General features: G+C 33.0%; 4 protein-coding genes across 4 annotated transcripts; all 4 read right to left on the bottom strand.

Annotated features, from left to right (window-relative positions):
- Positions 1 to 425: 425 nt before the first annotated feature.
- Positions 426 to 3,966, bottom strand: LOC131851383 (odorant receptor Or2-like). The gene is made up of 4 exons (XM_059201877.1): positions 3,843 to 3,966; positions 3,160 to 3,355; positions 2,009 to 2,226; positions 426 to 1,159 (listed from the first exon to the last, which is right to left on the bottom strand). The coding sequence occupies exons 1-4, from the start codon at positions 3,964 to 3,966 to the stop codon at positions 456 to 458; spliced, it is 1,242 nt and encodes a 413-aa protein (XP_059057860.1). The 3' UTR covers positions 426 to 455.
- A 2,458-nt stretch (positions 3,967 to 6,424) lies between these two features.
- Positions 6,425 to 9,531, bottom strand: LOC131851348 (uncharacterized). The gene is made up of 4 exons (XM_059201837.1): positions 9,408 to 9,531; positions 8,848 to 9,043; positions 7,464 to 7,681; positions 6,425 to 7,128 (listed from the first exon to the last, which is right to left on the bottom strand). Exons 1-4 carry the CDS (start codon positions 9,529 to 9,531, stop codon positions 6,425 to 6,427), a joined length of 1,242 nt encoding a protein of 413 aa, XP_059057820.1.
- Positions 9,532 to 12,871: 3,340 nt separating this feature from the next.
- Positions 12,872 to 17,136, bottom strand: LOC131851384 (odorant receptor 67a-like). The gene is made up of 4 exons (XM_059201878.1): positions 17,013 to 17,136; positions 15,287 to 15,482; positions 13,885 to 14,102; positions 12,872 to 13,575 (listed from the first exon to the last, which is right to left on the bottom strand). The coding sequence occupies exons 1-4, from the start codon at positions 17,134 to 17,136 to the stop codon at positions 12,872 to 12,874; spliced, it is 1,242 nt and encodes a 413-aa protein (XP_059057861.1).
- Positions 17,137 to 19,330: 2,194 nt separating this feature from the next.
- LOC131851347 (uncharacterized) lies at positions 19,331 to 25,607 on the bottom strand. Its single transcript, XM_059201836.1, has 4 exons — positions 25,484 to 25,607; positions 22,447 to 22,642; positions 20,998 to 21,215; positions 19,331 to 20,040 (listed from the first exon to the last, which is right to left on the bottom strand). Exons 1-4 carry the CDS (start codon positions 25,605 to 25,607, stop codon positions 19,331 to 19,333), a joined length of 1,248 nt encoding a protein of 415 aa, XP_059057819.1.
- Between the last annotated feature and the right edge of the window lie 774 nt (positions 25,608 to 26,381).

The raw sequence follows: 26,381 nt of genomic DNA, 5'->3' as shown, positions 1-26,381 counted from the left end.
TAAAATAATAAGTGTCGAGAAATTTCTATATCTATATATATCTACACTATTCTACGCCTATATTATTTAATACTTAAAACAATTTTTTTCTGTCTTTTTTTTGACAGTTATCAATATCAATATGTACATTTATTTACTTATTTCTCTGCACACAAATATAAATATCATAAAAAATAAAATAAACACACTAGGGATGATCGATATAGAAAACATCGATGCTTCTCAATATCGACGATTAATCTATAAGTATCGATATGATAAATATCATATTAGCGATTAGGTAATATAATAAAAAAAAATCTATCTAATCTAAAATCTAAATTGAATTTGACGTATGTGTATATACGTCAAATTCAATTCAAAACAAATTCAATTAAAATTTTCGTTCAAAACGATATTTCGCAGTAATAATTACTTGTTTACTTAGCTATAAGCTTCAAACGAGCTTATAAATCTCAATGACTGACATGAGAACTGAAAGCTGTATAAGCAGAATATACAGACCGAGCGAAGGTCATCAAGATACCCAAATTTAACATTGCCAGACCTCCGGCCGACAAATTTAAAGGTCTCTGAGAATTTAAGAGGATCATCCATACCATTTTCATATTTTCTGCATTAAAATTTTCCCATTTACTATCGTAGACCGCCTTCTCGAATGCGACACCTGCATCCAAGACTCTTTGACCCGCGAGGCAATCCATTCCCACCAAAGCAAACCCATATGGTATCTGTAGATATGTATTCTGCAACCCACCAAGCAGTTCAGCTATAAGACTAAGTATTAGAAGAACAAACTCCGCTGCAAGAGCACCCCTGAATGCGAGCTCAGTTTGCCGCAAATTTTCTATATTCGCTGTGTGTATATTAATCATATTGTGTAACTGTCGTTTAATGTATTCATTTTTAATTGCATTTTCATTGTTCATTGTTATTGAAGAGTTGTCGATTAAAGATATTTCGTGATAGTGCCGGTTAGCGTCGTTCCAGAGTTCCTGAAATTCCATACCTAGACCGATCATTTGCGATTCTGTATAACCGGTCAGTATTATGAGTAATCCAGTTATATTTGTCGTAAGATACAGCACGTATATAGTTGACAATACTCCAATCATGTATGTGATTTCATAGTAAGGTGTCTCCAGAACGGGCTCAAGACCTAAAACAGGTTTAGTACTGAGTATTTCAAGATGTCTAAATCAAGTTATAGATTATACTAATTTACATATTATTAATAAAAAAAGTAACGTTATTAATATTTATTTCTGTATTTGAAGATCTGTGGAAGATGATAGTCTGCACCGGCCCTAAATAGTCGAAAAGTGCACGATTTTTTTATACACTTTATGAAATAAATAACTACATTTTTTTAGAAAAGTTGCTTGTTTTTCACTAATTTTTTATTTACTAAAAATACAGTACTTTGGAAGAATGGCTTCCAAAGTACTGTCTTTTCTTATCAAAAAACAACATGCAGTCCCTTCGTTTAACGAGACAATGCCAAGGAAATAATAATGATACTTGCCTTACCGTTCTCTTATTACAAATTTTGCTTAGTTGCGAACTAGATGGCGCTTTATGAGTTGGTTAGGGTTATTTCATATTTATTACTAGCTGTACCCGCGACTTCATCCGCGTGGAATTTAACAAAAAAGTTAATTACAAAATTTTTCTAAAAGAAAATACTCCTTATTACATCAGCTACGAGCCAATAAAAGTCCCGTCAATATCAGTACAGCCATTTTAGAGATTAGCTGAAACAAACAGACAGATAAAAAAAATCAAAAATGTTATTTTGCTGTATGTACCGTATTTATATTCATATGCATGTAGGAAAAAACGGTTATATCAATATTACAAACAGACACTCCAACAATGTCGCTCATAATGTTTACAATGCTAACCAAAATATATCTAGGTGTCTATTCATCGTATAATACCTACGGATAACAGACATAATTATTTATAATCTCCAATTTTATATATATGTATAGATTGCAATACTAACCGTAGAAAGGAAAGTTTTCATTTATAGGCGTCCGTCCAGGCAACACAAATGGTTTTATAACATAAACTACTCCGTTTATTACAATCAGTGTTTCGAAGAAGATTAATCTTTTTTTCACAATTCTCATTTGTTTCAATATATTCTGATGAAAGCGGCTGTCGGGTGTCAAGAGGGAGTTGAGGTCGAGGCATTTTCCGACTAATGTTTTAATTTTCTTCCTGCGAAAATAAAACTTTGTACAATAATTTAATTTGATTGTTACTATTATTCATATGGTAAACTCTATTTATTTATCTTTATACCAGATCCTTTATGTTGCGTAGAAAGAAAGAACCGAATCAGAATGTAATGTTTTTTAAAAAGGTTATTATAAGACGAATATTTTTACCTACTTTAAATAGATTTACTGAATTTTTAGAGAAATTTCAGCTTCAATCTTTAGAGCTATTTTTTTAATGTGAAAGAAATTTATTAAATAATCCAATAGCTACATTGTTTTGTAGGGAAAATTGTTTTTATGTTTTTAATATCAATGACTCATTTAAATTACTGATATTATAGAGCAAATTATTTATTTTTGGGTTGTCTTGTGGATTTAATCATATTCTATTTTTGCATAGATTAACTATTTATAACAATCGGACTATTTTTAAAAATCTAATTGTATGTAATCTTTATATCCTATTAACCTTGCTTCATCATCATCCCATTTATTTGTAGTCGGTATAATATATTTTTCTCTTTCATTCATCCCTGTTCGCAGTCATCTCGTTATTTACTCCTTTTCTTACTATATCATCTTTCACACAGTCCATCCGTCTCTTTTTCGGCGTCCCTCTGTTCTTATAACCATCCATATTCATATGTAATATTTTTCTTAAATTTTTTAATTCCTACGTTTTACATGCCCATACCATGACAGACGATTACTCTTTAACCTCTTCGACACTGGCACCACTTTCGTACTTCCTCTAATGTATTCATTCTTTACCTTATCCATTCTTGTCACACTACACATCTATCTCGATATCTGCAGTTGCATTGGTTGCAGTGGTTCTTTCATCCGTAGCCTTTACGGGCCAGCACTCTGATCCGTACAAGATACCAGATCGGATTATGTGCCAAAAACGCAGTAAAAGTAAATATCCAACCTGTTCAAAATTAAAAAGAATAGTTTACTGGGTCCGATCTCAGTGCAGACACAGATGGAGAACACCACCATAGCGCCCACCATGTCGTTGGTCTCCCTGCTTCTCACGAACACATACCAGAGGGTTGAGAAGCAGTACGCATAAGTGAAGCCGATGACAAATATTGGAGCTATTAGGTAGAATAAGACTGGAATACCTGCACGAAAACTCATATAACATCAGATCACATCACAGATAAGGTCTTAGTAATATTATAAACGCGAAAGTTTCTGAGTATGGATGGATGTTGGTTATTCTTTCACGCAAAAACGGATTGTAATGAAACTTACACATAGGCTATAATTTAAAAATTTGTTATGTACTCGTATATGACGCGCCATTGAATTTTAAATATATGTATATTTGGTCTAGTGCTGCTGAATGCCAGTATGTCATAAAAATATTTTTGATAGTGTTAGTTAATAATAAAGTGAAGTTACTAAAAATGCAAATTCTTACTAGGTAGTCGGTAATGTAGCAGAATTAAATGCATCTATTGTAGTACCTTTCCATTCCTTATAAGGAGGCCCTTTACTGGCACTTTAGTACTCATAATACAAGCTCCAAGAAACCCTCAGGAGCATACAGGTACGAGACAGACCCACTATGGTATTTTCCCTAACAATAGTTCAACTAATTCATACCTTTCGTATACCGAGGATCAACATTGAGGGTAATAACTCTGAGCATCACAGCCACGTTCCAAATCGACGTCGGTAGATCGCAGTACTCCAGCCCAAATTTGCGAATAGTTGTTATTATCCACATATTTGAATACAAATTACAGCTGATTTATTTTATAAAATGACTTAACTAAATTCTTGTTTTGTTTGCTATGATTTTCAAAACTGAGAACCTTTACTGTTGAATTGGTACCTGATACAAACAAAACTTGATGTAAAAAAACCTTCCTCATATACTATTTTTAGGCAATGCTGTTCGAAATGTTTGTAATTTTCAAGTACTTTATGTTAGGCAAACGGTATATAATATACTCGTCCCGGCTTCGCACGGGTGTACAATATTACCTTCCTCTTGAATCGCTCTATCTATAAAAAAAAACCGCTTCAAAATCCATTGCGTACTTGTAGAAAATTTAAGCATACATAGGGACAGACAGCGATAGTGACTTTGTTTTGTACTATATAATGATGATCTTGGGCTTGATCAGCTTTCGTGTCCCAGAACTTGATAAGCGTGGTCGTAATCATAGATTATTTGCCCTGCCCCGGTGCAGAACCTTACATGTTGATCATGTACCACTCTCAAGAGCACTCCGTCTGCTTAATGAGGTACCTGTAATTTTTCTATTAGACATATTTAAGTGTACTTACTGCCACAGAGTTTCACTGAGAGGTAACAAATTTTGTGGAGTCACTATATTAGAGTAGTCTTCGTATCTAGACGATTATTATTATTGTAATTTATTTAATTGCTGTTTTCTGTTTTTTCATTATTGATATTACAATTATTATTACTATTAATGCAATTGCGTAGGTTTATTCCTACACGAGTGCAGTGGTCTGCTGTAATACTCACCGACAGCATGTACTTTTATTAGTTATAGTTTCTTTCTCACTTTTATACATATACATTTATATATTATACTTCACAATGGTACAGAGCGAATTAACCCTCGCGACATAATGTGATAGCGGAAGAAATCCAACACTCTTGGTGTAGCTTAATTTTCTCGAAATTGATAATAATACATAATTGTTTTTACTAGGTACACGAGTGAATTAATAAAAAACGAAGGTTAGTGTAATTGCCTCTTTGAAGTACTAAATTAGATATAAATCATTGAAGCAATTATGAATTATATATAGAGTAACCTACTGATATTACCTATGCATATTATATACTAGGAGTAATAGATTAATTACTGGTGACATTTTTTTTCTTTTGCAACCGCTTGAAAACCTGTTATTGGCTAGCTTTAGAAATGTATTCGTGATTTTATGTAAGCTGTTGGTTTTCTAAGAAATAAATAATAATTTGACTTTACGCAGTAAGGTTTCCCACCGATATTTTGTTGTATAGGTGACCAGTAATATAATAATATTTAATCTGGATAATTCACACAGCCATCTAGTCCCATCTAACTTAGCTACTGAGCTAAGAATAACTTGGGACTACATGACTGTGCTAAGCTTTGGATTAGATGACTGTGTGAATTGAACTCTGTTGAGCTTGTGTCGTAGCTTTACTGAAGTAAATGTTCTGTGTGTTTTTCTTTAAATATTATGTTTCAAATTTCAAATTCAAATTCAAAATATCTTTATTCATGTAGGTCTATTACAGACTCTTATGATATGTCAAATCTACCGTCAGTTCGGAATGATATCGAGATGAGAAGAACTGACAAGAAACTCAGCTCGTATTTTTTTCAAATAATAGTGGAACATGTTTATGATAAATACAGTTATTAAAATTCATATTTGGGAGAATAGAGTGACCACCAGCATATGCTATCGCAAAGAACAAAAAATTTAATCAGTGTTCACAACCTGAACAGACCAGTCCCCACAAGCAGCACCTGTTCACGAGTATGACGTATGAGCCAGCCATCATTGTACTCAACCATATTTGAGGGAGCACATCGACCCGGTCCACCACGCCGCCACAAGTTTGAACTTTATAGCGAGCATGACTGTTTCAGGTTACTCCACTACGTCAATTATATTATTTACAGCATAGGCTGTACCGATCACAGTTTTCACCCATTACAATATTAAATTTACATTATTTAATTTACAATATGTCATTACAAAATTTATAATAAGTTTCTTTAATGTTATTACATTATCCATGTCAATGGGAAACATTATATGCTTTAGAGCAAAGCATGCTGTAACGCATAATGGGAAATTATATTAACAATCGTAACGTATGTAGTCTTTGGCAAATGATGAAACTCTATTTTAGTCAGCTTTACGAAATATGAGTAAAAGATTCATATAGGACTATTCCGCCTCTTATGTAAGTCATTGGTTTCATCATTATTCCTACTGTCAGATTAGAGCAGAGCGGTAAATATTTTTTTCTGTTGCGATTAAGCTAACGATTTAAAAGATACTACAATTCGTTTTAATAACTCTTTAATGTGCAAAACATATTCAAATACATTACTAACCTGAAAGAAATTTCTAAAACCTATCACATAATTGCTTTTGTTTCGATATACTTCTCTTAATCTAAGAGCAATTTCTGCATTAAATAGACTTTAGTGACTGACACGAGAGCTGAAAGCGGTGTAAGCGGAATATACAGATCTAGCGAAAGTCATTAAGATACCCAAATTTAACATTGCCAGACCTCCGGCCGACAAATTTAAAGGTCTCTGAGAATTTATGAGTATCATCCACAACATTTTCATATTTTCCGCATTAAAATTTTCCCATTTACTATCATAGACTCCCTTTTCAAAAGCAACGCCTGCATCCATCACTCTTTGTCCTGCGAGACAATCCATTCCTATTAAAGAAAACCCGTACGGTATTTGTATGTATGTATTCTCTAAACCACCAAGTAGTTCAGCTATTAAGCTAAATATTAGAAGAATGAATTCTGCTGCAAGAGCACTTCTAAATACAAGTTCGGTTTGACGCAAAATTTCAATATTTGCTGTGTGCATGTTTATCATACTATGTAACTGTTTTTTAATGTAATCATTTTTTATTGCGCCTTCATCATTTATTGTTATTGCAGAACTGTCGACTAAAGCGACTTCATGGTAATACTTGTTAGCGTCATTCCAGAGTTCTTGAAATTCTAAACCGAGACCGATCATTTGTGATTCTGTGTAACCGGTTAATGTTATTAGTAATCCAGTTATATTTATTGTAATATGCATGACATATATTGATGATATTAATCCAACTATGTAGGAAATTTCATAGTATGGTGTTTCCAGAACTGGCTCAAGACCTGAAATAACAATTATTTTAGTGATTACTAGACTCTAATAGGTCATTGATATAGGTAGATATGAATCCAATCAACCGCTAAATGGAGGTGATTTTAATTTCAATATATTTTATGTTACATGTTTAGTTTTGTAAATTTTGTTCTGTGACAAAAAATATTTTTTAATTTATTCGATTCAATCGATAAGTTTAAATTTTAAAGTCCTATTTACATTCTGTCAAAACCGGTCGTCAAACATGTAATTGTTAATACTATTTTGTATATTTCACTTTATTGTCTATTGTTAATTAATAGTATTGTTAATTTATAAGAAGTTTCATAATTGTAATACTGACCATAAAATGGGAAGTTTTCGTTTAAAGGCCGTCGCCCAGTTGATACAAAGGGTACACTGAAATAAATCACTGCGTTTATTACATTCAACGTTCCGTAATATACGAATCGTTTCTTCACTATTCTCATTTGTGTTAATACATTTTTATGAAAGCGGCTCTCAGGCGTCAAGTAGGAGTCAAGTTCTAGGCATTTCCCAACTAATTCTTTTATTTTTTTTCTGTAACAAATATAAGATGTTATTTGTCTGAAACGAAATAAATTGTAGTTATACAACTTTGTATTCAAATTATAATAAAAAAGGAAATTATATAGAATCAAGATTCTTTATACGGTAGTAAATCCTATTTATATTGAATAATTTCAACAAATACGTAAGTTTATGAGATTAGAAGTTATTCTTTTCTTCTCAGCAGTGGCATTAGATACAAGTATAGTAGGAGTTACTAAGTCGCTAGAATCGCAACATATTTCTACTAATAATATACTATTATTTTTAAAACGGATGTTTATTTTTTCATAACATAAACACCTATTACCGATTACAAAACTGCGAAACGGATTGAATACCAAAGACTGTAATCAATTTAACAGTCGAGGTTCTTAATTAGTGAAAAGGTAGTAAAAAGAGGGCGTAATAAAAAAAGTGTACGCCTAGATTTTTATTCATAATGTAAACACGTATTACCTATTACAACACAGCGAAACGGATTGAATACCAAAAACTGTATTCAATCTAAAACACTCGAGGTTCTTAATTAGTGAAATGGTAGTAAGAGAGGGCCTAATAAAAAAAATGTACGCCTTCATTTTTATTCATAAAAACTATCAATGTCGTTATATATTTTCCTATTGTAATAAGGCTGGTGACAGCAGATATTTTTTTTAGAGGATGATAATGGAATGGTGCACCCACCTGCGCTAACGGTTTACGCTGGCGGGGCACCAGTGGAGGATGATAGGATGATGAGGTCAGATCAGTTAGCCCATCGTGACAAATTCACCGGGAATTTATCACGATGATTTCCAGGGGAAACCACGTTGACGTGGGTCAACCTGACATGGTATATTGCTGGCAATGGGATCATTAGTCCACATTACTAACAATCCCCTTTCCCCAGACAGCAGATATTAGATCTGTGTGTTTCGTTGTTATAGTATATTTATATAATAGCTTTGAAGTAATTTTCCTCCTAAAAATTGTATGGTTTCAGGGAAAGTTGTGGAATAAAAGTTGTTTGTTACCATGGGTACTAACCAAACATGTATATGTACTTCTTGATGTTATTTATTTGTCAGGACATACAGCTTAGATATAATTTCTATATTCATTGATCAGGTAGGCTTTCAGCCTAATTAACAATTTTGTAAAAATATAAAACCAACCTGTTCAAAATTAAAAAGAAAAGTTTACTGGGCCCGATCTCAGTGCAGACAGAGATGGAGAACACCACCATGGCGGCCACCATGTCGTTGGTCTCTCTGCTTCTCACGAACACGAACCAGAGGGTCGAGAAGCAGTATCCGTAGCAGAAGCAGCAAACAAATATTGGAGCCATTATGTAGTAGATAATTGGAATACCTACAAAAATAACAAGCAATATGAGAATATAAATAGTAAAACAAAAAACAGTTAACTTCCTTGCGGACGAAGTCACGGGAAACATCTAGTCTATAATAGAACTAAACTCTCTCTCATCTTTACATATAAAAATTACGTATCACGTTCTTTGTCCGCGATGGACTCCTAAACTACTGAACCGATTGCAAATTTGAATTGCGTATTATGTCCAATTTGATCCAACTTGAAAGAAAGGATAGCTTACATCTCAATTTGTAGTAGTAATGTTATTTTATTGCAAATTCTTTTTATATATAAAGATACTATTAGCCACAGCAACGCGTGACCCGGTTAGTTACCTAGTAGGTATATAATTACCACATACCTTTTGTATGCCTGGGGTCGACGTTGAGTGTTGTTGCTCTGAGCATGACGGCGACATTCCAAACCATTGTTGGCAGATCACAATACTCCAGTCCGAATTTGCGTATCATAGCAATTACACCCATTTCTTGATCCGAAACTATTAGGTCAGCAGATAAATTGGAAGATCCCAGATGTTTCTATAACTTATTAATATTACAAACAAATTAGATTCACCAAAAGAAACATCATCACCGCGCTGCTTTATCCCATTATTTGGGAAGTCCTCTTCTTCCACTGATCCCTATCGGTCGTCATATCTGAGCTTACTGTTCTTTTGTACATATTATCGTCCATAAAATCTATTCTATTTTTTTCCACCCAACCATATCTTAATACAATAACATATTTTTTTAAGAAATACAATTCAGATACTTGTAGTACAATTGAAGCTATATTGAAACCATAAAATCTTCCAATTCCAAAATATAACGAGGCATAAGACATTTACATGGAAAAATGGAGTTATTGACCATAAATTTACACAAGATGGCTAAATATTTGTGGTCTCAAACATGCTAATGATAGCGGAATTAAAGAAAACAATATTGATCTATAAGGAATTCTTGAATTGAATACATAAAGTATTAAGTAATCATTTATATCTTTAAAAAAGATCAGTGTTAGAAAGTCCTCATACCAGCCGTACCGTCTACTTTTTTATCTAGATGTACCTTTAAGTATAAATATTGGTATAAGTACTGTCAGTTATTGACTGAAACTGTTTACTTGCATTATATAGAACAAGTAAAAATGTAGTATGCCAACAAAAACGTCCCATGTTTATGACTTTTCAGGTAATAATGGTGCACTCGTCTGCGCTATAGGTTTACGCTGGGATGGCATTACTGGAGGATGATAGGATAACCATGACGTCAGGACAGTTGGCCCGGAATTTATCACGATGGTTTCCAGGAGTAGGTTAACCTGACAAAGCACAAAGCTAGCGATGGAGTAATAGTTCACGTTACTAACAATGCTTTGCCCCCAATATTCCAAGTTGGCGGAAGATAAACGAGTGAATAGATGGAACAGTAGGGGCCGTGTTCAGTCTTGAGTAACGCGTATGTAGAAGTATTTATACTACTGTTTGTTACTCTTAATTCAATCTCACCTTTAAATGCAACAGATGTTCCTTCGCAGTGATAAGCTAACTACCAAGGTTGGTATGTGATGGTAACGGAGATCCGACGAGTTTTGCCTTATAGTTAAATTATAAATAGTTAGAGAATAGACAAAAAGTGAATTAATAAGAACTAAAGGATAGCGTAATTGTTTCTTTGATCTACAAACTTTGATTGGAGTAATTATAAAGAATGTTATAGGCCTGTTAATATATAGTTATAGTTAGCTATACTATGGCATTTAGCCATGGTTTTCCTTGTAAGTTACACTCTATAACTATGACTGTAATTGTTATCACTAATGATTCGCATTTCTACTAGACTAATTGTGAATAATCCTACTTGTACTAAATTTTCTACAGTGACCATAACAAAAACTAATAAAGACAATGATATTTTGCTCGTAATCAATTTTTATTAGATCAATATATTTCAAAGTACAAATCAGGATTTGTCCATCAAAATTTATAAAAAACTCATCGGTTGAGAAACAATCCTTTATACAATGTGATATTTACATACTATGACAATAATTGATCAGACCGTAAATATTATAGTATTTGTTAACGAATATTTTTTTAAATTCCTTATTTGTCATGTCTAATTAGACAAGTATTTTATGTATACCATTATTGCCTTGCCTTTATTGTATTATTTGGGGTCGACGGTATATATGTAGTATGTCATCCTTTTCCACTGATCCCTATCAGTCCGTCCGTATCCGAGCATACTCTCTTTTTATTCGTATATTTTTTATACAATCCATCCATCCATCTTTTTTGGTCGTCCTCTCCCTTTTCATCCATCCACGTTCATATTATATACTTTCTTTAAGACATGATCTTCGCTCCTCCGCAAGACATGCAAACTTCCTCGTATATACACGTTCCTTAATTCCTGGTTACCCAACATATCCATCTCAACATTCGCATTTCTATTACATACGACCTCGGTGGTCCAGCGGTCTAGTACACCGCTTTACGACCGATGGTCGCGGGTTCGATTCCTCGCACGGCACAAACATTTGTATTCATGAGTATGATTGTTTGTATCGGTTTGGGTGTTTTCTATATATAATATGTATGTATTTACAAAAAAAAATATCTATGTATTTGTATCAGTTATCTAGTACCCATAACACAAGCTTTAGCTAGCTTAACTTGGGTCTAGATGGCGCTGTGTGTATTGTCCTAAGATTATTATTATTATTATTATTATTATGTGTTACAAGGGGAGGGACGAAAGGACGGTCTTATGATAGATTTATAAACTTTACTCTTTTGTTTCAAGGGCATTCAATGTCGCCATTTTATCCATCCAGTACTAATGCTGTGCCTTACATCATGATCTATGTAGGCATTGTTATGAATAACTGAACCGAGGTACCGAAAATCAGGGCCGATTGGAAGCATTACCTACACCATTTCGGCAGTCTCTTCGTGAGTCTTTCTCTATCATTCTTCTCTCTTTTGTTTCACTAACTATATTTTTTGCTATACCTCTCAGTTCATTCGTTATTACATTCCAATATCCTTTAATAGTTTTTCCTTCCATATTATTAATTTCTATCATAATATCATTTACTTGTTTTCTAAATTTCATAGCGTTCTCATTCCTCTTGAGCATATATCATCTCTGGGCATAATCGGTTTTTGTTTTTATTGTACTGAACCCTGACTTTTGTATTATCACAACATACAGTACCAGCAGTCTATGTTATGATATCAGATCCTAACCCGGTAGGACCTTACAATATTTCTTAGTCAGGAGAATCAGAGAAAATCTTTGACACAATTGATTTTATTTCTCCTGACTAAGAAATATTCAATTTGTGTCTTATGTCGTCTACTTGTGTAGGTAATTAAATGATCGTGTTTCTTATTAAATCATTTATTGGCGTTGGTCAAGACAAATCGAAAGCTGCTTCTGAATGAAAAAGATTATTAATTAAGTTTAAATTTCGTCTTCTTGCAATTGTAGAAGAGTTCTCAAATATTTTACGAAATATAAGTCAATGATTTATATAGGACCGTTCTGCCTCTTATATAAGTCATTATTTTCATTTCATTCAAGGATAGTGATCCCTACAGCCTTATGTAGCGGAAGGTAATATAATAACTTATTTTTTCTGTGCGATTTATCTAATGATTTAAAAGATAATACAATTTTATTCAATATATTTAATGTGCTAAACTTATTCGAATACATTAGTTGAAGGAAATTTCTACAAGGTCACATAACGTCATCTACTTTTGTCGATGTACTTCTCTTGATTTGTCTAAATACAAATTATGCACCGATTTTAGTGATTAACATGAGAACTGAAAGCGGTGTAAGCGGAATATACAGATCTAGCGAAAGTCATCAAGATACCCAAATTTAACATTGCCAGACCTCCGGCCGATAAATTTAAAGGTCTCTGAGCATTTATAAGAATCATCCACACCATTTTCATATTTTCAGCATTAAAATTTTCCCATTTACTATCATAGACTGCCTTTTCAAAAGCAACGCCTGCATCCATCACTCTTTGTCCTACGAGACAATCCATTCCTATTAAAGAAAACCCGTACGGTATTTGTATGTATGTATTTTCCAAACCACCAAGCAGTTCAGCTATCAAGCTAAGTATTAGAAGAACGAATTCTGCTGCAAGAGCACTTCTAAATACAAGTTCAGTTTGACGCAAAATTTCAATATTCGCTGTGTGTATGTTTATCATACTGTGTAATTGTTTCTTAATGTAGTCATTTTTTATTGCGTTTTCATCATTTATTGTTAATGCAGAACCGTCGACTAAAACAACTTCATGGTAATGCTTAGTAGCGTCGTTCCAAAGTTCTTGAAATTCCAAACCGAGGCTGATCATTTGTGATTCTGTATAACCGGTTAATGTTATTAGTAATCCAGTTATATTTATTGTAATATGCATAGGATATAATGTTGATATTAATCCAACTATGTAGGAAATCTCGTAGTATGGTGTTTCCAAAACTGGCTCAAGACCTGAAATAATAATAACAAATAATCTAATTAATAATTTTAGTTATTAATAGTCTCTGATAGTAGGCTCAGAATCATTGATGTAGGTAGATCAACTTGAAAATCGTTACTGTACTGTCTTCTTAATTATTAACTCTCAGAGACACAACACTGTTCTCACTCGCTGTTCATACTGTTGGCCGCATGACGGCAGCAGTGTGCGCTAGAGACGACATAATCCTTCCTTCTCTTTCCCACTTACACTACAGTGATCCGCATATTTTTTATGTAAAAAGAAGTTGCTAGTTACTTATTTGTAATTGTAATACTGACCATAAAATGGGAATGTTTCGTTTAAAGGCCGTCGCCCAGGCAATACAAAGGGCATACTATAATAAATTATTGCATTTATTATATTCAATGATCCGTAATATATGAATCGCTTTTTCACTATTTTCATTTGTTTTAATACATTTTTATGAAAGCGGCTTTCAGGTATCATCAGGGAGTCAAGTTCGAGGCATTTCCCAACCAAGATTTTTATTTTTTTTCTGTAACAAGTATAAAATTAATATCTATTTAATTTGTCGTAAAGGTAATACGTAGTAGTTATAATAATTACTCCTACTGGACCGACACGTCTTTGCCAAAACCACTCCAAAATGTTAAAACTTCCACTTGGCAAGTCTCAATTCTTAGGAAATTCCTTTTCATTTCGCGCTGCTCGGTTATGGAACAAACTACCAGTACAGATACAGGAAAGTCCATCAATTGGTTGTTTTAAGAAAAGGTTAAAATCGCACTATTTATCGACCTTAGTATGATTAGTTTCATCATGTATTTTATTATTTGTATTTTGTGTAATATATGTAGATATCTATAGTAATTGTATATGTATTTGTATATATGTATGTATATATATATATATAACTTTTATTAATGTTTATTTTATTTATTATTGTATATTTTATTATAATTATAATATAATTAGAACATTATTTAATTTGTTGAATTTTAAATGTTTTATTTTTCTCAACTTTTGGACATTTCAACATAATATTGTTAATTGCACATGTGTTACCTACTCACTACTAGCTATGCCACACTGTTGGGTTGACTGGTAGAGATCTCTTTTGGAGATAAGTCCACCTTTGCTTACTCTGTATATATTTAAGTTTAGAACTGTATTTAAAAGTGCAATAAAGAATAGGTATATAATTATAATCATAACCCAGGACAATTCACACAGCGCCCTCTTAAAACACCTTAGCCTGTTAATCGTGAACGTTAGTTTCGTCTTCATCCACCAAACCAAGGCCTCATAAACTAGGATTAGTTTTATCACTAATATGTACAGCCACGGAGTTGTTTGGTGAGATACCCCACTAGTTTCCTAGCATCTTTTTGCATTCGTAAAATGCAATTGTGCTTTTGTTAATTTTGTAGTCAAGATGTTCATTCCAGAGAAGTGTACTATCTAGTATAACTACCAGGTACTTGACTTGTCTTTCTTTAGTTTAAGTTTCTAATGTTAAAGAGTTTCGGTAGTCTAAAGGCATCTAGAGCTCTTTAATGGACCGTTGTTAATTAAGCTACTCTTATATTGAAAGTTTTTAGAATTGTTCTTAATTTTCAGCAGTGTCATAATATTTATTTCTTGATATCATTTCTATATCCATTTATATCAGGTAGGCTTTCAGCCTAATTAACAGTTTTGTAATAATATAAAACAAACCTGTTCAGAATTAAAAAGAATAGTTTACTGGGAGCTATCTCAGTGCAGACAGAGACGGATAATACCACCATAGCACCAACCACGTCGTTGGTCTCTCTGCTTCTCACGAACACATACCAGAGGGTCGAGAAGCAGTATGCATAGCAGAAGCAGCAAACGAATATTGGAGTCAGCATATAGAGGAAAATTGGAATACCTACAAAAAAAAAATATAAAGAGGATAGGTTAACAATAATGTAGATATACTTAAAGATCTTGATCGAGTTTACAAATTCTTTTACCAATGGCTAGCTCTCGCTCATATTATTATCAGCGAGTATGTACTATATTCTAGTAGTGTAATTCATGACAATGTTTAATGATCTGCACTAATTATTATATCCCCATATATAACTACAAATATCCCTAGAAAATTTACATAGCTCCTTTTAATTCTAAGCTAAGCAGAGCTTGTGTACATAGAAAATACCCGTACCAAAACAAACAATCATGAAATCACTGTAAGAGACATAGTAGAGATATCTAAGAGAGAGTAACAAGTAATATGTTACAGTGAATTAGTAGCGACTTAGTATATCCTTAACCTATTAACCTTATTTATTTAAAAATAGGGTTAAGGGGTTAACCCTATTTTTTTATTATAGATTTTGGGCTATTATCAGGTGCTAAGACCTGTAGCACTGTGATCTGCATAAATATATTGTGCTCGCCCTTTTTCAAAGTTTTGCTACATAGACCCGTCATGGACAAAAATTGAAGGATATTCTTAGGTGCGATGGTGTTTATCTCTTCAGAATAGTGTATTTATTTACTTACTTTCCAAAGGAGATATTTCGTTTATGCTTAAGTGGGCTACAACCACATAGGATGTGTAGTGGCGTTTCCTCTTTAGCTTGACTAACCTTACCTATTGTGCTAGGTATTTAGTAACCAATATATTACAATTTAATCTATCAGGGAGCCATACAAATACTACAAATTAATCAAGTCAGAAACATTGACATTGAAACGTGTCCCTTTACCTTCACAAGGATAGAGGAGCGACCTCATTCCTTGTTGACTTTATAAGATTACTCGGACCGATTCTAAAGTAGCAAACAGAAAATCCTACATGACGACCTATATGGCGTACATTGCTTAAGACTTACTTAAAGGAATTTAATTGAGTTTCTTGGCAGTTCTTCTCAATTGAATTTGTATATTGAACTGGACAGTAAGGGAAAAATTATTGATACAAAAAGAATTACGTTCATTAGCGGTTAAAATGTCCTAATAAATGATTTTTGATTTTGATTTAGAAAAATATAGAATCATCAGTGATCCTATTGTCCTATATTTAATATACGTTATGAGGGTAGTTAGTTTTCTATTAGTATTGCTAAATATAATTATTATAAATGAATTGTATGGGCTCGTAAGAATTTTTTGCAACTAAAAACGAGAAACAATAAGCTGGTAAGTGGAAACAGTCATTCATATATATATACTATATATAAAAAAAAATTATGTCTGTCCATCTGTTTTGCTAATCCCAGAAACGGCCCTCCTGATTTTGACGGAACTTTACGTCGTAGATAGTTAATATTAGTAACTTAGCCTACTCCTATTTATTTAAAATTGTATGTATTAAAAAAGACCGGGAAATTCCTCGCAGATGAAGTCACGGGTAACACTTAGTGTATAATATAACTTAACTCTCTCCTTTTGGTATATAATTACCACATACCTTTTGTATGCCTCGGGTCGACGTTGAGTGTTGTAGCTCTGAGCATGACGGCGACATTCCAAACCATTGTTGGCAGATCACAATACTCCAGTCCGAACTTGCGTATCATAGTAATTACACCCATTTCTTGATCCGAAAACTATTAGGTCAGTAGATAATTGAAAGTTCTATAATTTATTAATATTACAAATAAATTTTGTTGTCTAAAGGCAAAAAAAATATCAACTTTCCTTCATCCCATTATTAATGTCTTCTTCTTCCATTGACCTCTATCGACCGTCATATCTAAGCTTACTCTCCTTTTATACATTTGTTTTTGGTTCTCTTAATGCAAAAATATCTTATATACCTACTTAAGAAAAACTATTCAGTTCCAATTTCTAAATATAAGACACAAGACTCGGAAAAATGGAGTCATTGATCATAAATTTACACAAGATGGCAGTCAAGTAACTAATTCTAGACTATTTTATCTATTTACAGATTATTTTGCGAGAGTCCTTTTTATTACTTTTATTGGAGAAGGCTTTATATTGTTTTATTTAATTCCGGAATTGTCCGAAGTTGGTCATTAGTAGGGAAAGTCATAACGCTTCCAGTAGTAGAGGTCAGGTTTCCGCATTAAATATTTTGGTGTCATACATACATGCTAACCGTAGCGGAATTTAACAAAACAATATAAATTCATTAAGCAATAATTCTTGCCTGATAATTATAAGTAATCACTTATATAAAACTTATAAAAACATCAGGGTTAGAAAGTCCCCGGCTGGCGATGCGGGCGAATGTGAAAAGAGACCCCGTGACGCCTGCGAATAAACATAGTATAGAAGAATACTGGAAGGCTTTAGGGAGTAAAACTTCCATGGTATTAATCAGCATATTCTCATAAAGGCGATTCTGTTTGGAAAATTTCCCCTCCAACAAAAAGGGTTAGTAAATGTTTGTCACCAGTCATACCATCTACCTACTTTTTTTGAAGATACACTGATATATATATATAAATACTGGTATAAGTACTGGCAGTTGTTGAATGAAACTTACTTTACTGTATTGCATAGAAAAAGTAAAAATACAATATGCCAGTAAAAATTATTCATTTTCTAAAAATATAGAGAGAAAAGAAGTTGCTTTTAAGAAATAATATGATTATTATAATATTAATTAGTTTGACTTGTTACTGGTACTACATTCCCAGTTTTTTAATGAATGATTATGCATCCGCCTGCACTAACTTTTACAGTTTACGCTGGCAGGGTACCAGTGTAGGATGACCACGTAACTTGGCCCATCGTGATTATCAAGAATTTATCATGATGATTTCCAGATGGAGGCCAACCTAATTTGGTATATAGCTGGAGATGGAGTAATTGCTTCACCTACTAATAATTCTACTAATAATTTTATTTCCCCCAATACTCCAGTTGGTGGAAGGTAAACAAGCAGTTGGCAGATTAGATGCCGCACTAGGAGAAGCCGTGTGCAGTTTTAAGTAATACATATGTATGAATATTTTTACTACTGTTATTGTTAATCTAATCTCACCTTTTAATACAACAGATGCATTACCTCTTCGCAGTGTTAAGTTAACTACCGACGACCAACCATTGTATGTGATGTTGACGGATATCCAAAAAGGTTTGCCTTGTAGTTAAATTATAAATAGTGTAATAAAATTAGACAAATAACTGAATTAATAAAAACTAAAGGATAGCATAATTGTTTCTTTGATCTAGAAACTTTGATTGGGGTAATTATAAAGAATGTTAAGACTTATTAATATATTTACCTAGTTGTAGGTACTAGGGCTTTTAGCCGGGGGTTTTTGCTTATAGGTATGTAATATTATTTTCTCTGTGCTTGTAGGTATATATACTCTATAACTATGACTGTAATTGTTATCATTCATGATTTTTTTATATAATACCAATTGTGAATAATCCTACATGGACCAAATTTTGTACTTTGTATAAAAAAATTAAAGAAATATAAAAACTTACAAAAAAGGTTATTTACATTAGTTAGGAAAGTATTATGGAGCAATTGAGCAGGCAAATTCGACATTATAAAAAAGACAATTGATTTGCAAGAAATTTTTAATTTACTAATACATTAGCACAGAAAATTATGACTGAGTTTATATAAATTTAGATATGATTGTTTTAGAAGCTAATGTATCTCTTATTGAATAAATAGTGATCACAGATGATCATAATGAACAAGCCAATGGAATACGAAAAAAGGAACATTAGATGCATAAAATATAGGATGGTTGGATCCATGTAAGCCTTTGATTGTATGTAAAGAATATCAGTCAATTAATGACTAACACGTGAGCTAAAAGCGGTATAAGCGGAATATATAGACCGAGCAAAAGTCATTAAAATGCCCAAATTTAACATAGCAAGACCTCCAGCTGATAAATTCAACGGTTTTTGAGAATTCAAAATGATCATCCAAATAGTTTTCATGTTTCTAGCATTGAAATTTTCCCAGTTGCATTCATAAACTGACTTTTGGAAAGTCACACCTGCATCCATGATCCTCTGACCCGCGAGGCAATCCATTCCTACTATGATGAACCCGTAAACAACCTGCAAGTATGTATTGTTCAAACCACCAAGAAGTTCAGCTATTAAACTCAGTATTAGAAGAACAAATTCCGCTGCAAGAGCACCTCTGAATACAAGTTCTGTATCACGCAAAATTTGTGTGGTAGCAATATGCATATTAATCAGGTGGTGTAATTGTCTTTTAATATATTCATTCTTTATATTTATTGCCCTCTCATCATTTGTTGTTTCTGGTGCATCATTAGTTCTAGCAATTTCTTGGTAGTGTTTCTCAGCGTCGTTCCAAAGCTCTTGAAATTCTTCGCCTAAACTAATAATTTGTGATTCCGCGTAACCAGTTAATGTTATGAGTAATCCAGTGATGTTTGTTGTAAGATGCAACACGTATATTGTAGATGTTGTACCAATTATGTAGCTGATCTCATAGTTGGGTGTTTCCAAAATCGGCTCCAGACCTGAAAATTATATTTTGGATCATAATGTGAGTGACTATGTTAATGTTAAAAAAAAAATTATTCATGTAGCATATTTACGGTCCCTTATATAATTGATAATTTTGTAACGATCTCCCTAAGGTTCAGTTAGGCTAGTTACTTCAGTTTTTATCAATATTATAAATTATTTTCGTCATAAAATTGATCTAGGAAATTTGAATCTAAATTTAGTCAGAGAACCAAAAATCAGTACTTAATTACATTCGAAAGTAAAGTAAGGGGAATAACAACAACAACAGTCTATCTGATGGAACGTGATAAGCGTCGTAGCTGTATCCAAAGCTCCTAGGATCGTATCCGTCAGGTAGGAGTTGGTCTTCAGCTGCTCCATAAGTCCTTACGCGAGTTTGGAGTGCCATCTGCACTCGCTCCATATCGTTCGGTGAAGTTGTAAATTCCAGCTGCGGTAGTAGCATTAGATTAGGTAGAAAAAAAGGAGGAGATGTGTTATACGTGGAGTTTGGGAGCAGAGTGATTTGAGTTCCCACATTCAGGCGGCTCCAACGTTGGAGATCCGCGGCCGGCGTGCGGACGATTGCGAAAGTGCATTCGCACCGTCGACTAATCGCGTAAGTGGAACACACGGGGGTTTTAGTGGCTAAAAATCCTACAGTATCTACTATTCATAAAAGCTATGTATCAAACATTTTGCCTCGTTAAAAAAGGCATCGTATATATACATTAACTACACCATAAATAAAGTTGTTTGTGGTGCACTTTCAACGTTTTTCTTCATTGATACAGTTGGAATGTGTATCTATAGGTCTGTGTTTAGTTAATAATGCTAGATTATTGTTTTCTAATATTTCAACTTAAAAATATTAAGTTGCAACTAAATTATTTAAAAGAGCAACACGCAAGTTTATTGCTCTTTCTTCTTGTGATGTATTTTTATTCTACATATTTAATTATAGTTACCATAATAAACAAAGTTGTCATCCAACGAGTGCCGTCCAGACAAGAAGATGGGTCGAATTATGTAAAGTAGACCGTTACACGTGACCACGGTCCAGAAAAACATATAGCGTTTTTTTACGTTTCTCATTTTCTTCATAAGATTTTTATGAAACCGGCTACCGGGTATAACATGCGAGTCAAGTTCTAGACACTTCCCAATTAAGGTCCTTATTTCTTTTCTGTAATAAATAAAGAATGAAACATAGTAGAATTATTATACATTGTATAAAACGATAACTAGCTCCAAACTAAGTAGAACTTATACTTATATACTTGTACTTGACTTATGTTAGATATAGTATTCTTCTTGACATAGTATAAAATATAGTCTCTCCCCCCATATGTACAGTTAGATATTTTACGCAAAGGATTTTAAAGCAGTTTTCAGCAATAGATAGAGTGATTCAAGAGGTATGTTTATATGTATAATACACACATATTGTAGTACAGAAATGTTTAGAAATTAAAAGATTTGTAATGCACAAGTGCGAAGCCGAATAAAAATATATAATTCATATAGTTATATGTATATTATTTCTAAATACATCTACAGACTCATAAGTGTAACTAATAGTTTGAAAGATTTTCGATTCCTGCTCTAAAAACATAAATTTGAATGCAGCCAATCTGATGGTAGGTGTGTTACCAATTAGTGGTACGCGTACCCCCAGGGGTACGTGAAGTTGCATCAAGGGGTACGTGGAGCTATCAGTAAAACAAACATACACAAAACTTTCACATTTGTAATATTAGTGTCATTGCTACAATGAGGGGTACGCAAGGTTTGGGGTCTTTTTTGAAGTGGTAAGCAGCAAAAACTAATTGGGAACCACTGGTCTATATATATATATACATATACTAGCTTTTGCCCGCGGCTTCGCTCGCGTTAATTTATCCCCTTAGGGGTGGAATTTATCAAAATCCTTTCTTAGGGGATGCCTACGTCATAGAAGATTTATGCATGCAAAGTCTCAGCCCGATCGGTTTAAAATTGACAAAGTTTCATACAAACTTTCATCCCCTATTTTATGCCCTTGGGGGTAGAATTAATCAAAATCCTTTCTTAGCGGATGCCTGCGTCATAACATCTACCTGCATGCCAAGTTTCAGTCCGATCCGATCCAGTGGTTTGGGCTGTGCGTTAATAGATCACTACGTCAGTCACCTTTGAGTTATATATATTTAGATATATATATACATGAATAGCACTACGGACATCACGAGGAAGATGCAAGAAGCAGTCTGTTTCTGTGTCGTAAATTTTATTACACACAACTTTCTTCGCGTATGTTATAGAAGTTGGGGCACTTTCGGACGACTGCTACTTACTGCTTTCTAAGATTTTAATGCAAGTCAAGGTAGAAATATTATGTCTCTATTCTAATTTAATTGAATTTAGAAGATACCAACCTGTTCATTATTAAGAAGAAAAGTTTAGTAGGTCCTATTTCACTACACAGAGATATAGAAAAGCCCACCATGCCCAAAACCATGTTCTTAGTCTCTCTGGTTCTCACGAATAGAAACCAAAGGGAAGAGATCAAATATGCATAATAGAAAGAGCAGGCTGTTAGGAACGTTATTATGTAGAAAATAATTGGAATTCCTGCAAAATAAATTGAAATTTAGTTAGACTATTTTTACCAGTTAGTATATGTATATTGTATACTTACAATAATAACCCTGGACAATATATACAGCGCCATCTAGTCCCGAGTTAAGCAGAGCTTGTGTTATGGGTACTAGACAACAGATCAATATATAGATTCTAATATTATATTCAAATATTTTGAGTAACACATATGTAATTGTAATATACATATAAATACTAACTGTCCCGGCAAACGTTGTTTTGCCATATAAATTAATAACGCTATAAAAAAAGAGGGGTTGATGATAGAAGGGTGAAAATTTAGAATTGTATGTATTTTTTATGTTGTATCATAAAAAAATAGACATTAAATTTTATTTTTATTCATTATGTCTGAAATTAAAAAAAATTTACTGTTTTTTACTACATGCAACATATATATACGGATGAAAAATAGATGTTGGCCGATTCTCAGACCTACTCAATACGCTCACAAAATTTCATGAGAATCGGTCAAGCCGGAGGAGGAGGAGTATGGGAACGAAAACTGTGACACGAGAATTTTATATATAAGATTTAAGTGATTTATTATGTAGCTAATGTAATGGAAATTTCTATTCTTATCTTAGTATCCAATTTACATTACTTAATTGTGCAACTAAGAACCTAAAATACGTAGATTCTTGTTTTTTTGTAAATACCTAATAGACATAGAAAACAACCAGACCGATACAAACAATCATACTCGTGAATATAAATGTTTGTGAGAATTGTACTTTGCGAGGAATCTAACCTGCGACCATCGGAAGTAAGGCGTTGTGCTAAACTACCGGACCGCCGAGGCTGTCAAATTATAATTGAGCCAATCTGTAGTAAATACATAATTTACTGACATATTTTATCATTTATTTATATTAGTAATAGTTTATTACTTGTCTGTTTGTAATATTGAAATGACTGTTTTTTACTACATGCATATGAATATATATACGGTACGATACTAGGAATGTTAGAGAGCTCCGTAACCGTAACCGAAACTATCGGATATGCGATAAAAAAACTTATTCGTAACCGAATCCGAAATAAAAGCTACGGATAATATCGGATAGAAGCGGATCCTAATAAAAACACGATATGTAACTATTTTATTAGCTATTTCTATTTTACTTATGAAATTCCTTAAAAAAATTACATCCGTAACCGAAAATATTTCATATCCGTATCCGTATCCGTATCCGGTATAATAATCATTCCTATATCCGAAAATAAATATTACTGTATTGTTATATATATTTAGTGACAAACAGACACTTCAATATTATTTGTATAGATGAGAAAGTGTGAGTTTAGCGAGATACCTGCAGATATAACAATAACAATATATTATTTGATTGATTGGTTCATATTTATCGGTTACTCATTTCTTACATTGTATATGTTGTTAATAATGTCACTGATTATAATTACTATGTACGGATACATTAGGTATTCAAAATATCTTTATTCATGTAGGTCTATTACAGACTCTTATTATTTGTCAAATCTACCATCAGTTCGGAGAGCTTTCGAGCTAAGGACAAGAAACTCAGCTCTTGAATTCTCAATCATACTGATTGAGAATTCATTGAGTAGTGATACAACTGTGTTTATACCGTACGAGGAACCAAACCCGCGACTAACGAAAGTAAAACGGTGTGCTATACCGCTAGATCAATGTCGTACTATAGCGAAGTCTTGCTATGATTATTAATAATTATTATATTAGATACTAGCTGACCCTGCAAACATTGTTTAAAATATAAATTAAAATCGCTATTAAAAAATAGGGGTTAGTGATAGAAGAGTGAAAATTTAGGGTTGTATGTATTTTTAATGTCAAATTTGAAAAAAAAATCTTTATCTCTTAGGGGTATGAAAAATAGATAGTAGACGATTCTCAGTTCCACTGAATATGCATATAAAATTTCATAAAAATCAGTCAAGCCGTTTCGGAGGAGTAGGGTAACTAACATTGTGATGCGAGAATTTTATATATGTAGGTATAAGATTAGAAATGACCCGAAGTATGATCAGAATAACACTAAGTATCATGACAAAGCATGGCCCGCTATAATTTAATTTAATTTGTTTATTGTCTTTGTAACGTAAGATTAGACTTAAGATTTGTTCCTAGATGTATTAGCTAGTATGTGTTAGCTAGCGTAAGGGTATCCCTAATGTAATGTAATATGGACTTTAGTCTCCACATTTATCCTCTCATCTGGGCCGTTGTGCGTGTAGAGCCGAGACTACTAAAGTAGCCAGCCAAGCTTCTCCCAGAAAAGCAGAAGCCTCCTGGTAGGACCACATATATAGACTAGGGATGTTATGGATATGAAATTTCGGATACGGATAGGTTTCGGATATAGGAATGATTATTATACCGGATACGGATACGGATGCGGATATGAAATTATTTCGGATTATCCGTTAGTTGAGGATAATTTCGGTTACGGATATTAATTTTTTAAAGAATATTAAAACTAAAATACAAATAGATAATAAAATGGTTACATAACGTGTCTCAATTAGGCTCCGCCCCTATCCGATATTACCCGAACCTTTTATTTCGGATTCGGTTACGGTTACGAATATTTCTTTATATCGGATATCCGATAGTTTCGGTTATGGAGCTCCCTAACATCCCTCATATAGACATTAATTAGAGTTGTCATAAATGTCTGTAATGGATCTACATGAATAAAGATATTGTGAATTTGATTTTGTCTGACAGATACTACTTGAGTCTAAGGGCACTGCTTGGGGTTCAAATACTTAACTGCTCAGTTTAGGCTGTCGTAATTTTAGTTTACCTGCCTTTTTTATGTCGAGGGTCCACGTTGAGTGTGACTAATCGGAGCATCACACCTATATTCCACACCATGGTTGGCAGATCACAATAATCTAGCCCAAACTTGCGTATAGACTGTATAATACCCATTTTATATAGATGTACAATAGTTGATTAATCTTTTCTGTCTGTTGGTCATAAATAACAAAGAATAAAATCAAATGAAGCGAACTCCTTGATAATATTTTTTTTTAACACTTTTTTTATAGCTGCTCTCATACTAGTACCCGTTGCCGTATTTTTCCTAACAAAGCCCTCGTAACCTCTCTCTCACTCATCAGGTACATCAGATACCTCGGCTTCATCAACAATAAAAACTTGTTTTACTTCAAAATTTCATTGTTTGAAATAAGTTTTGTAGAGTTTGTTATCTATGATTATTATAGATATATAAGGCTATACTTCAATAAACTCTACAAAATTTAAACGGATTTTGATATTCGATAGGTGTTATGTTATTTTATTTCGTCACGATTTCTATATGTTTCAATATGCAGAGTAACGTTTTGAATTATATAATATATATTAATTTAATTTAATTTCATTTTACCACATTGTTTTCATCTGATTTCATCCGGAGAATTTCAATTCGATTGTTATTTTCCGTTTTGTGTTTACAGAATCCAAGATATCACATGTTTTATTATTTATTAATATTAATTTAAATAAACTTTTTGTACACTTCAATTAAATATTTAATTTCTATATGTTTTAAAAGTACGTAGACTATCATACCTTGTATTATACGTCTTCAAGTCGTGACATTCTACTAAACTCGTTTACACTATAATATATATGGAATATTAAAGCAGAGGTTCATGTCTTTGATGTAGAAAATTATATTTAAAGCCAATTATGAAGTTC

Source organism: Achroia grisella, unplaced genomic scaffold (genome assembly GCF_030625045.1).
Source record: "Achroia grisella isolate CSIRO2021 unplaced genomic scaffold, CSIRO_AGI_Agris_v1 utg782, whole genome shotgun sequence".
In the NCBI taxonomy this organism is placed as follows: domain Eukaryota; kingdom Metazoa; phylum Arthropoda; class Insecta; order Lepidoptera; family Pyralidae; genus Achroia; species Achroia grisella.
The sequence above is the reverse complement of the archived record's forward strand: the minus strand, read 5'-3'. Positions and strand labels throughout refer to the sequence as shown.

Excerpts from the sequence above, each read along its gene's own strand:
- LOC131851348 (XM_059201837.1), bottom strand. The coding sequence starts at position 9,531 with ATGGGTGTAATTGCTATGATACGCAAATTCGGACTGGAGTATTGTGAT. Across the intron at positions 7,682-8,847 it reads TTCTTTTTAATTTTGAACAG|AAAAAAAATAAAAGAATTAG; the intron begins GTTGGTTTTATA and ends TATTTGTTACAG. Across the intron at positions 7,129-7,463 it reads CGAAAACTTCCCATTTTATG|GTCTTGAGCCAGTTCTGGAA; the intron begins GTCAGTATTACA and ends TTGTTATTTCAG.
- LOC131851347 (XM_059201836.1), bottom strand. The coding sequence starts at position 25,607 with ATGGGTATTATACAGTCTATACGCAAGTTTGGGCTAGATTATTGTGAT. Across the intron at positions 22,643-25,483 it reads GGACCCTCGACATAAAAAAG|GAATTCCAATTATTTTCTAC; the intron begins GCAGGTAAACTA and ends TTTATTTTGCAG. Across the intron at positions 21,216-22,446 it reads TTCTTCTTAATAATGAACAG|AAAAGAAATAAGGACCTTAA; the intron begins GTTGGTATCTTC and ends TATTTATTACAG.
- LOC131851383 (XM_059201877.1), bottom strand. The coding sequence starts at position 3,966 with ATGTGGATAATAACAACTATTCGCAAATTTGGGCTGGAGTACTGCGAT. Across the intron at positions 3,356-3,842 it reads TGATCCTCGGTATACGAAAG|GTATTCCAGTCTTATTCTAC; the intron begins GTATGAATTAGT and ends GTTTTCGTGCAG. Across the intron at positions 1,160-2,008 it reads TGAAAACTTTCCTTTCTACG|GTCTTGAGCCCGTTCTGGAG; the intron begins GTTAGTATTGCA and ends AACCTGTTTTAG.
- LOC131851384 (XM_059201878.1), bottom strand. The coding sequence starts at position 17,136 with ATGGGTGTAATTACTATGATACGCAAGTTCGGACTGGAGTATTGTGAT. Across the intron at positions 14,103-15,286 it reads TTCTTTTTAATTCTGAACAG|AAAAAAAATAAAAATCTTGG; the intron begins GTTTGTTTTATA and ends TACTTGTTACAG. Across the intron at positions 13,576-13,884 it reads CGAAACATTCCCATTTTATG|GTCTTGAGCCAGTTTTGGAA; the intron begins GTCAGTATTACA and ends TTATTATTTCAG.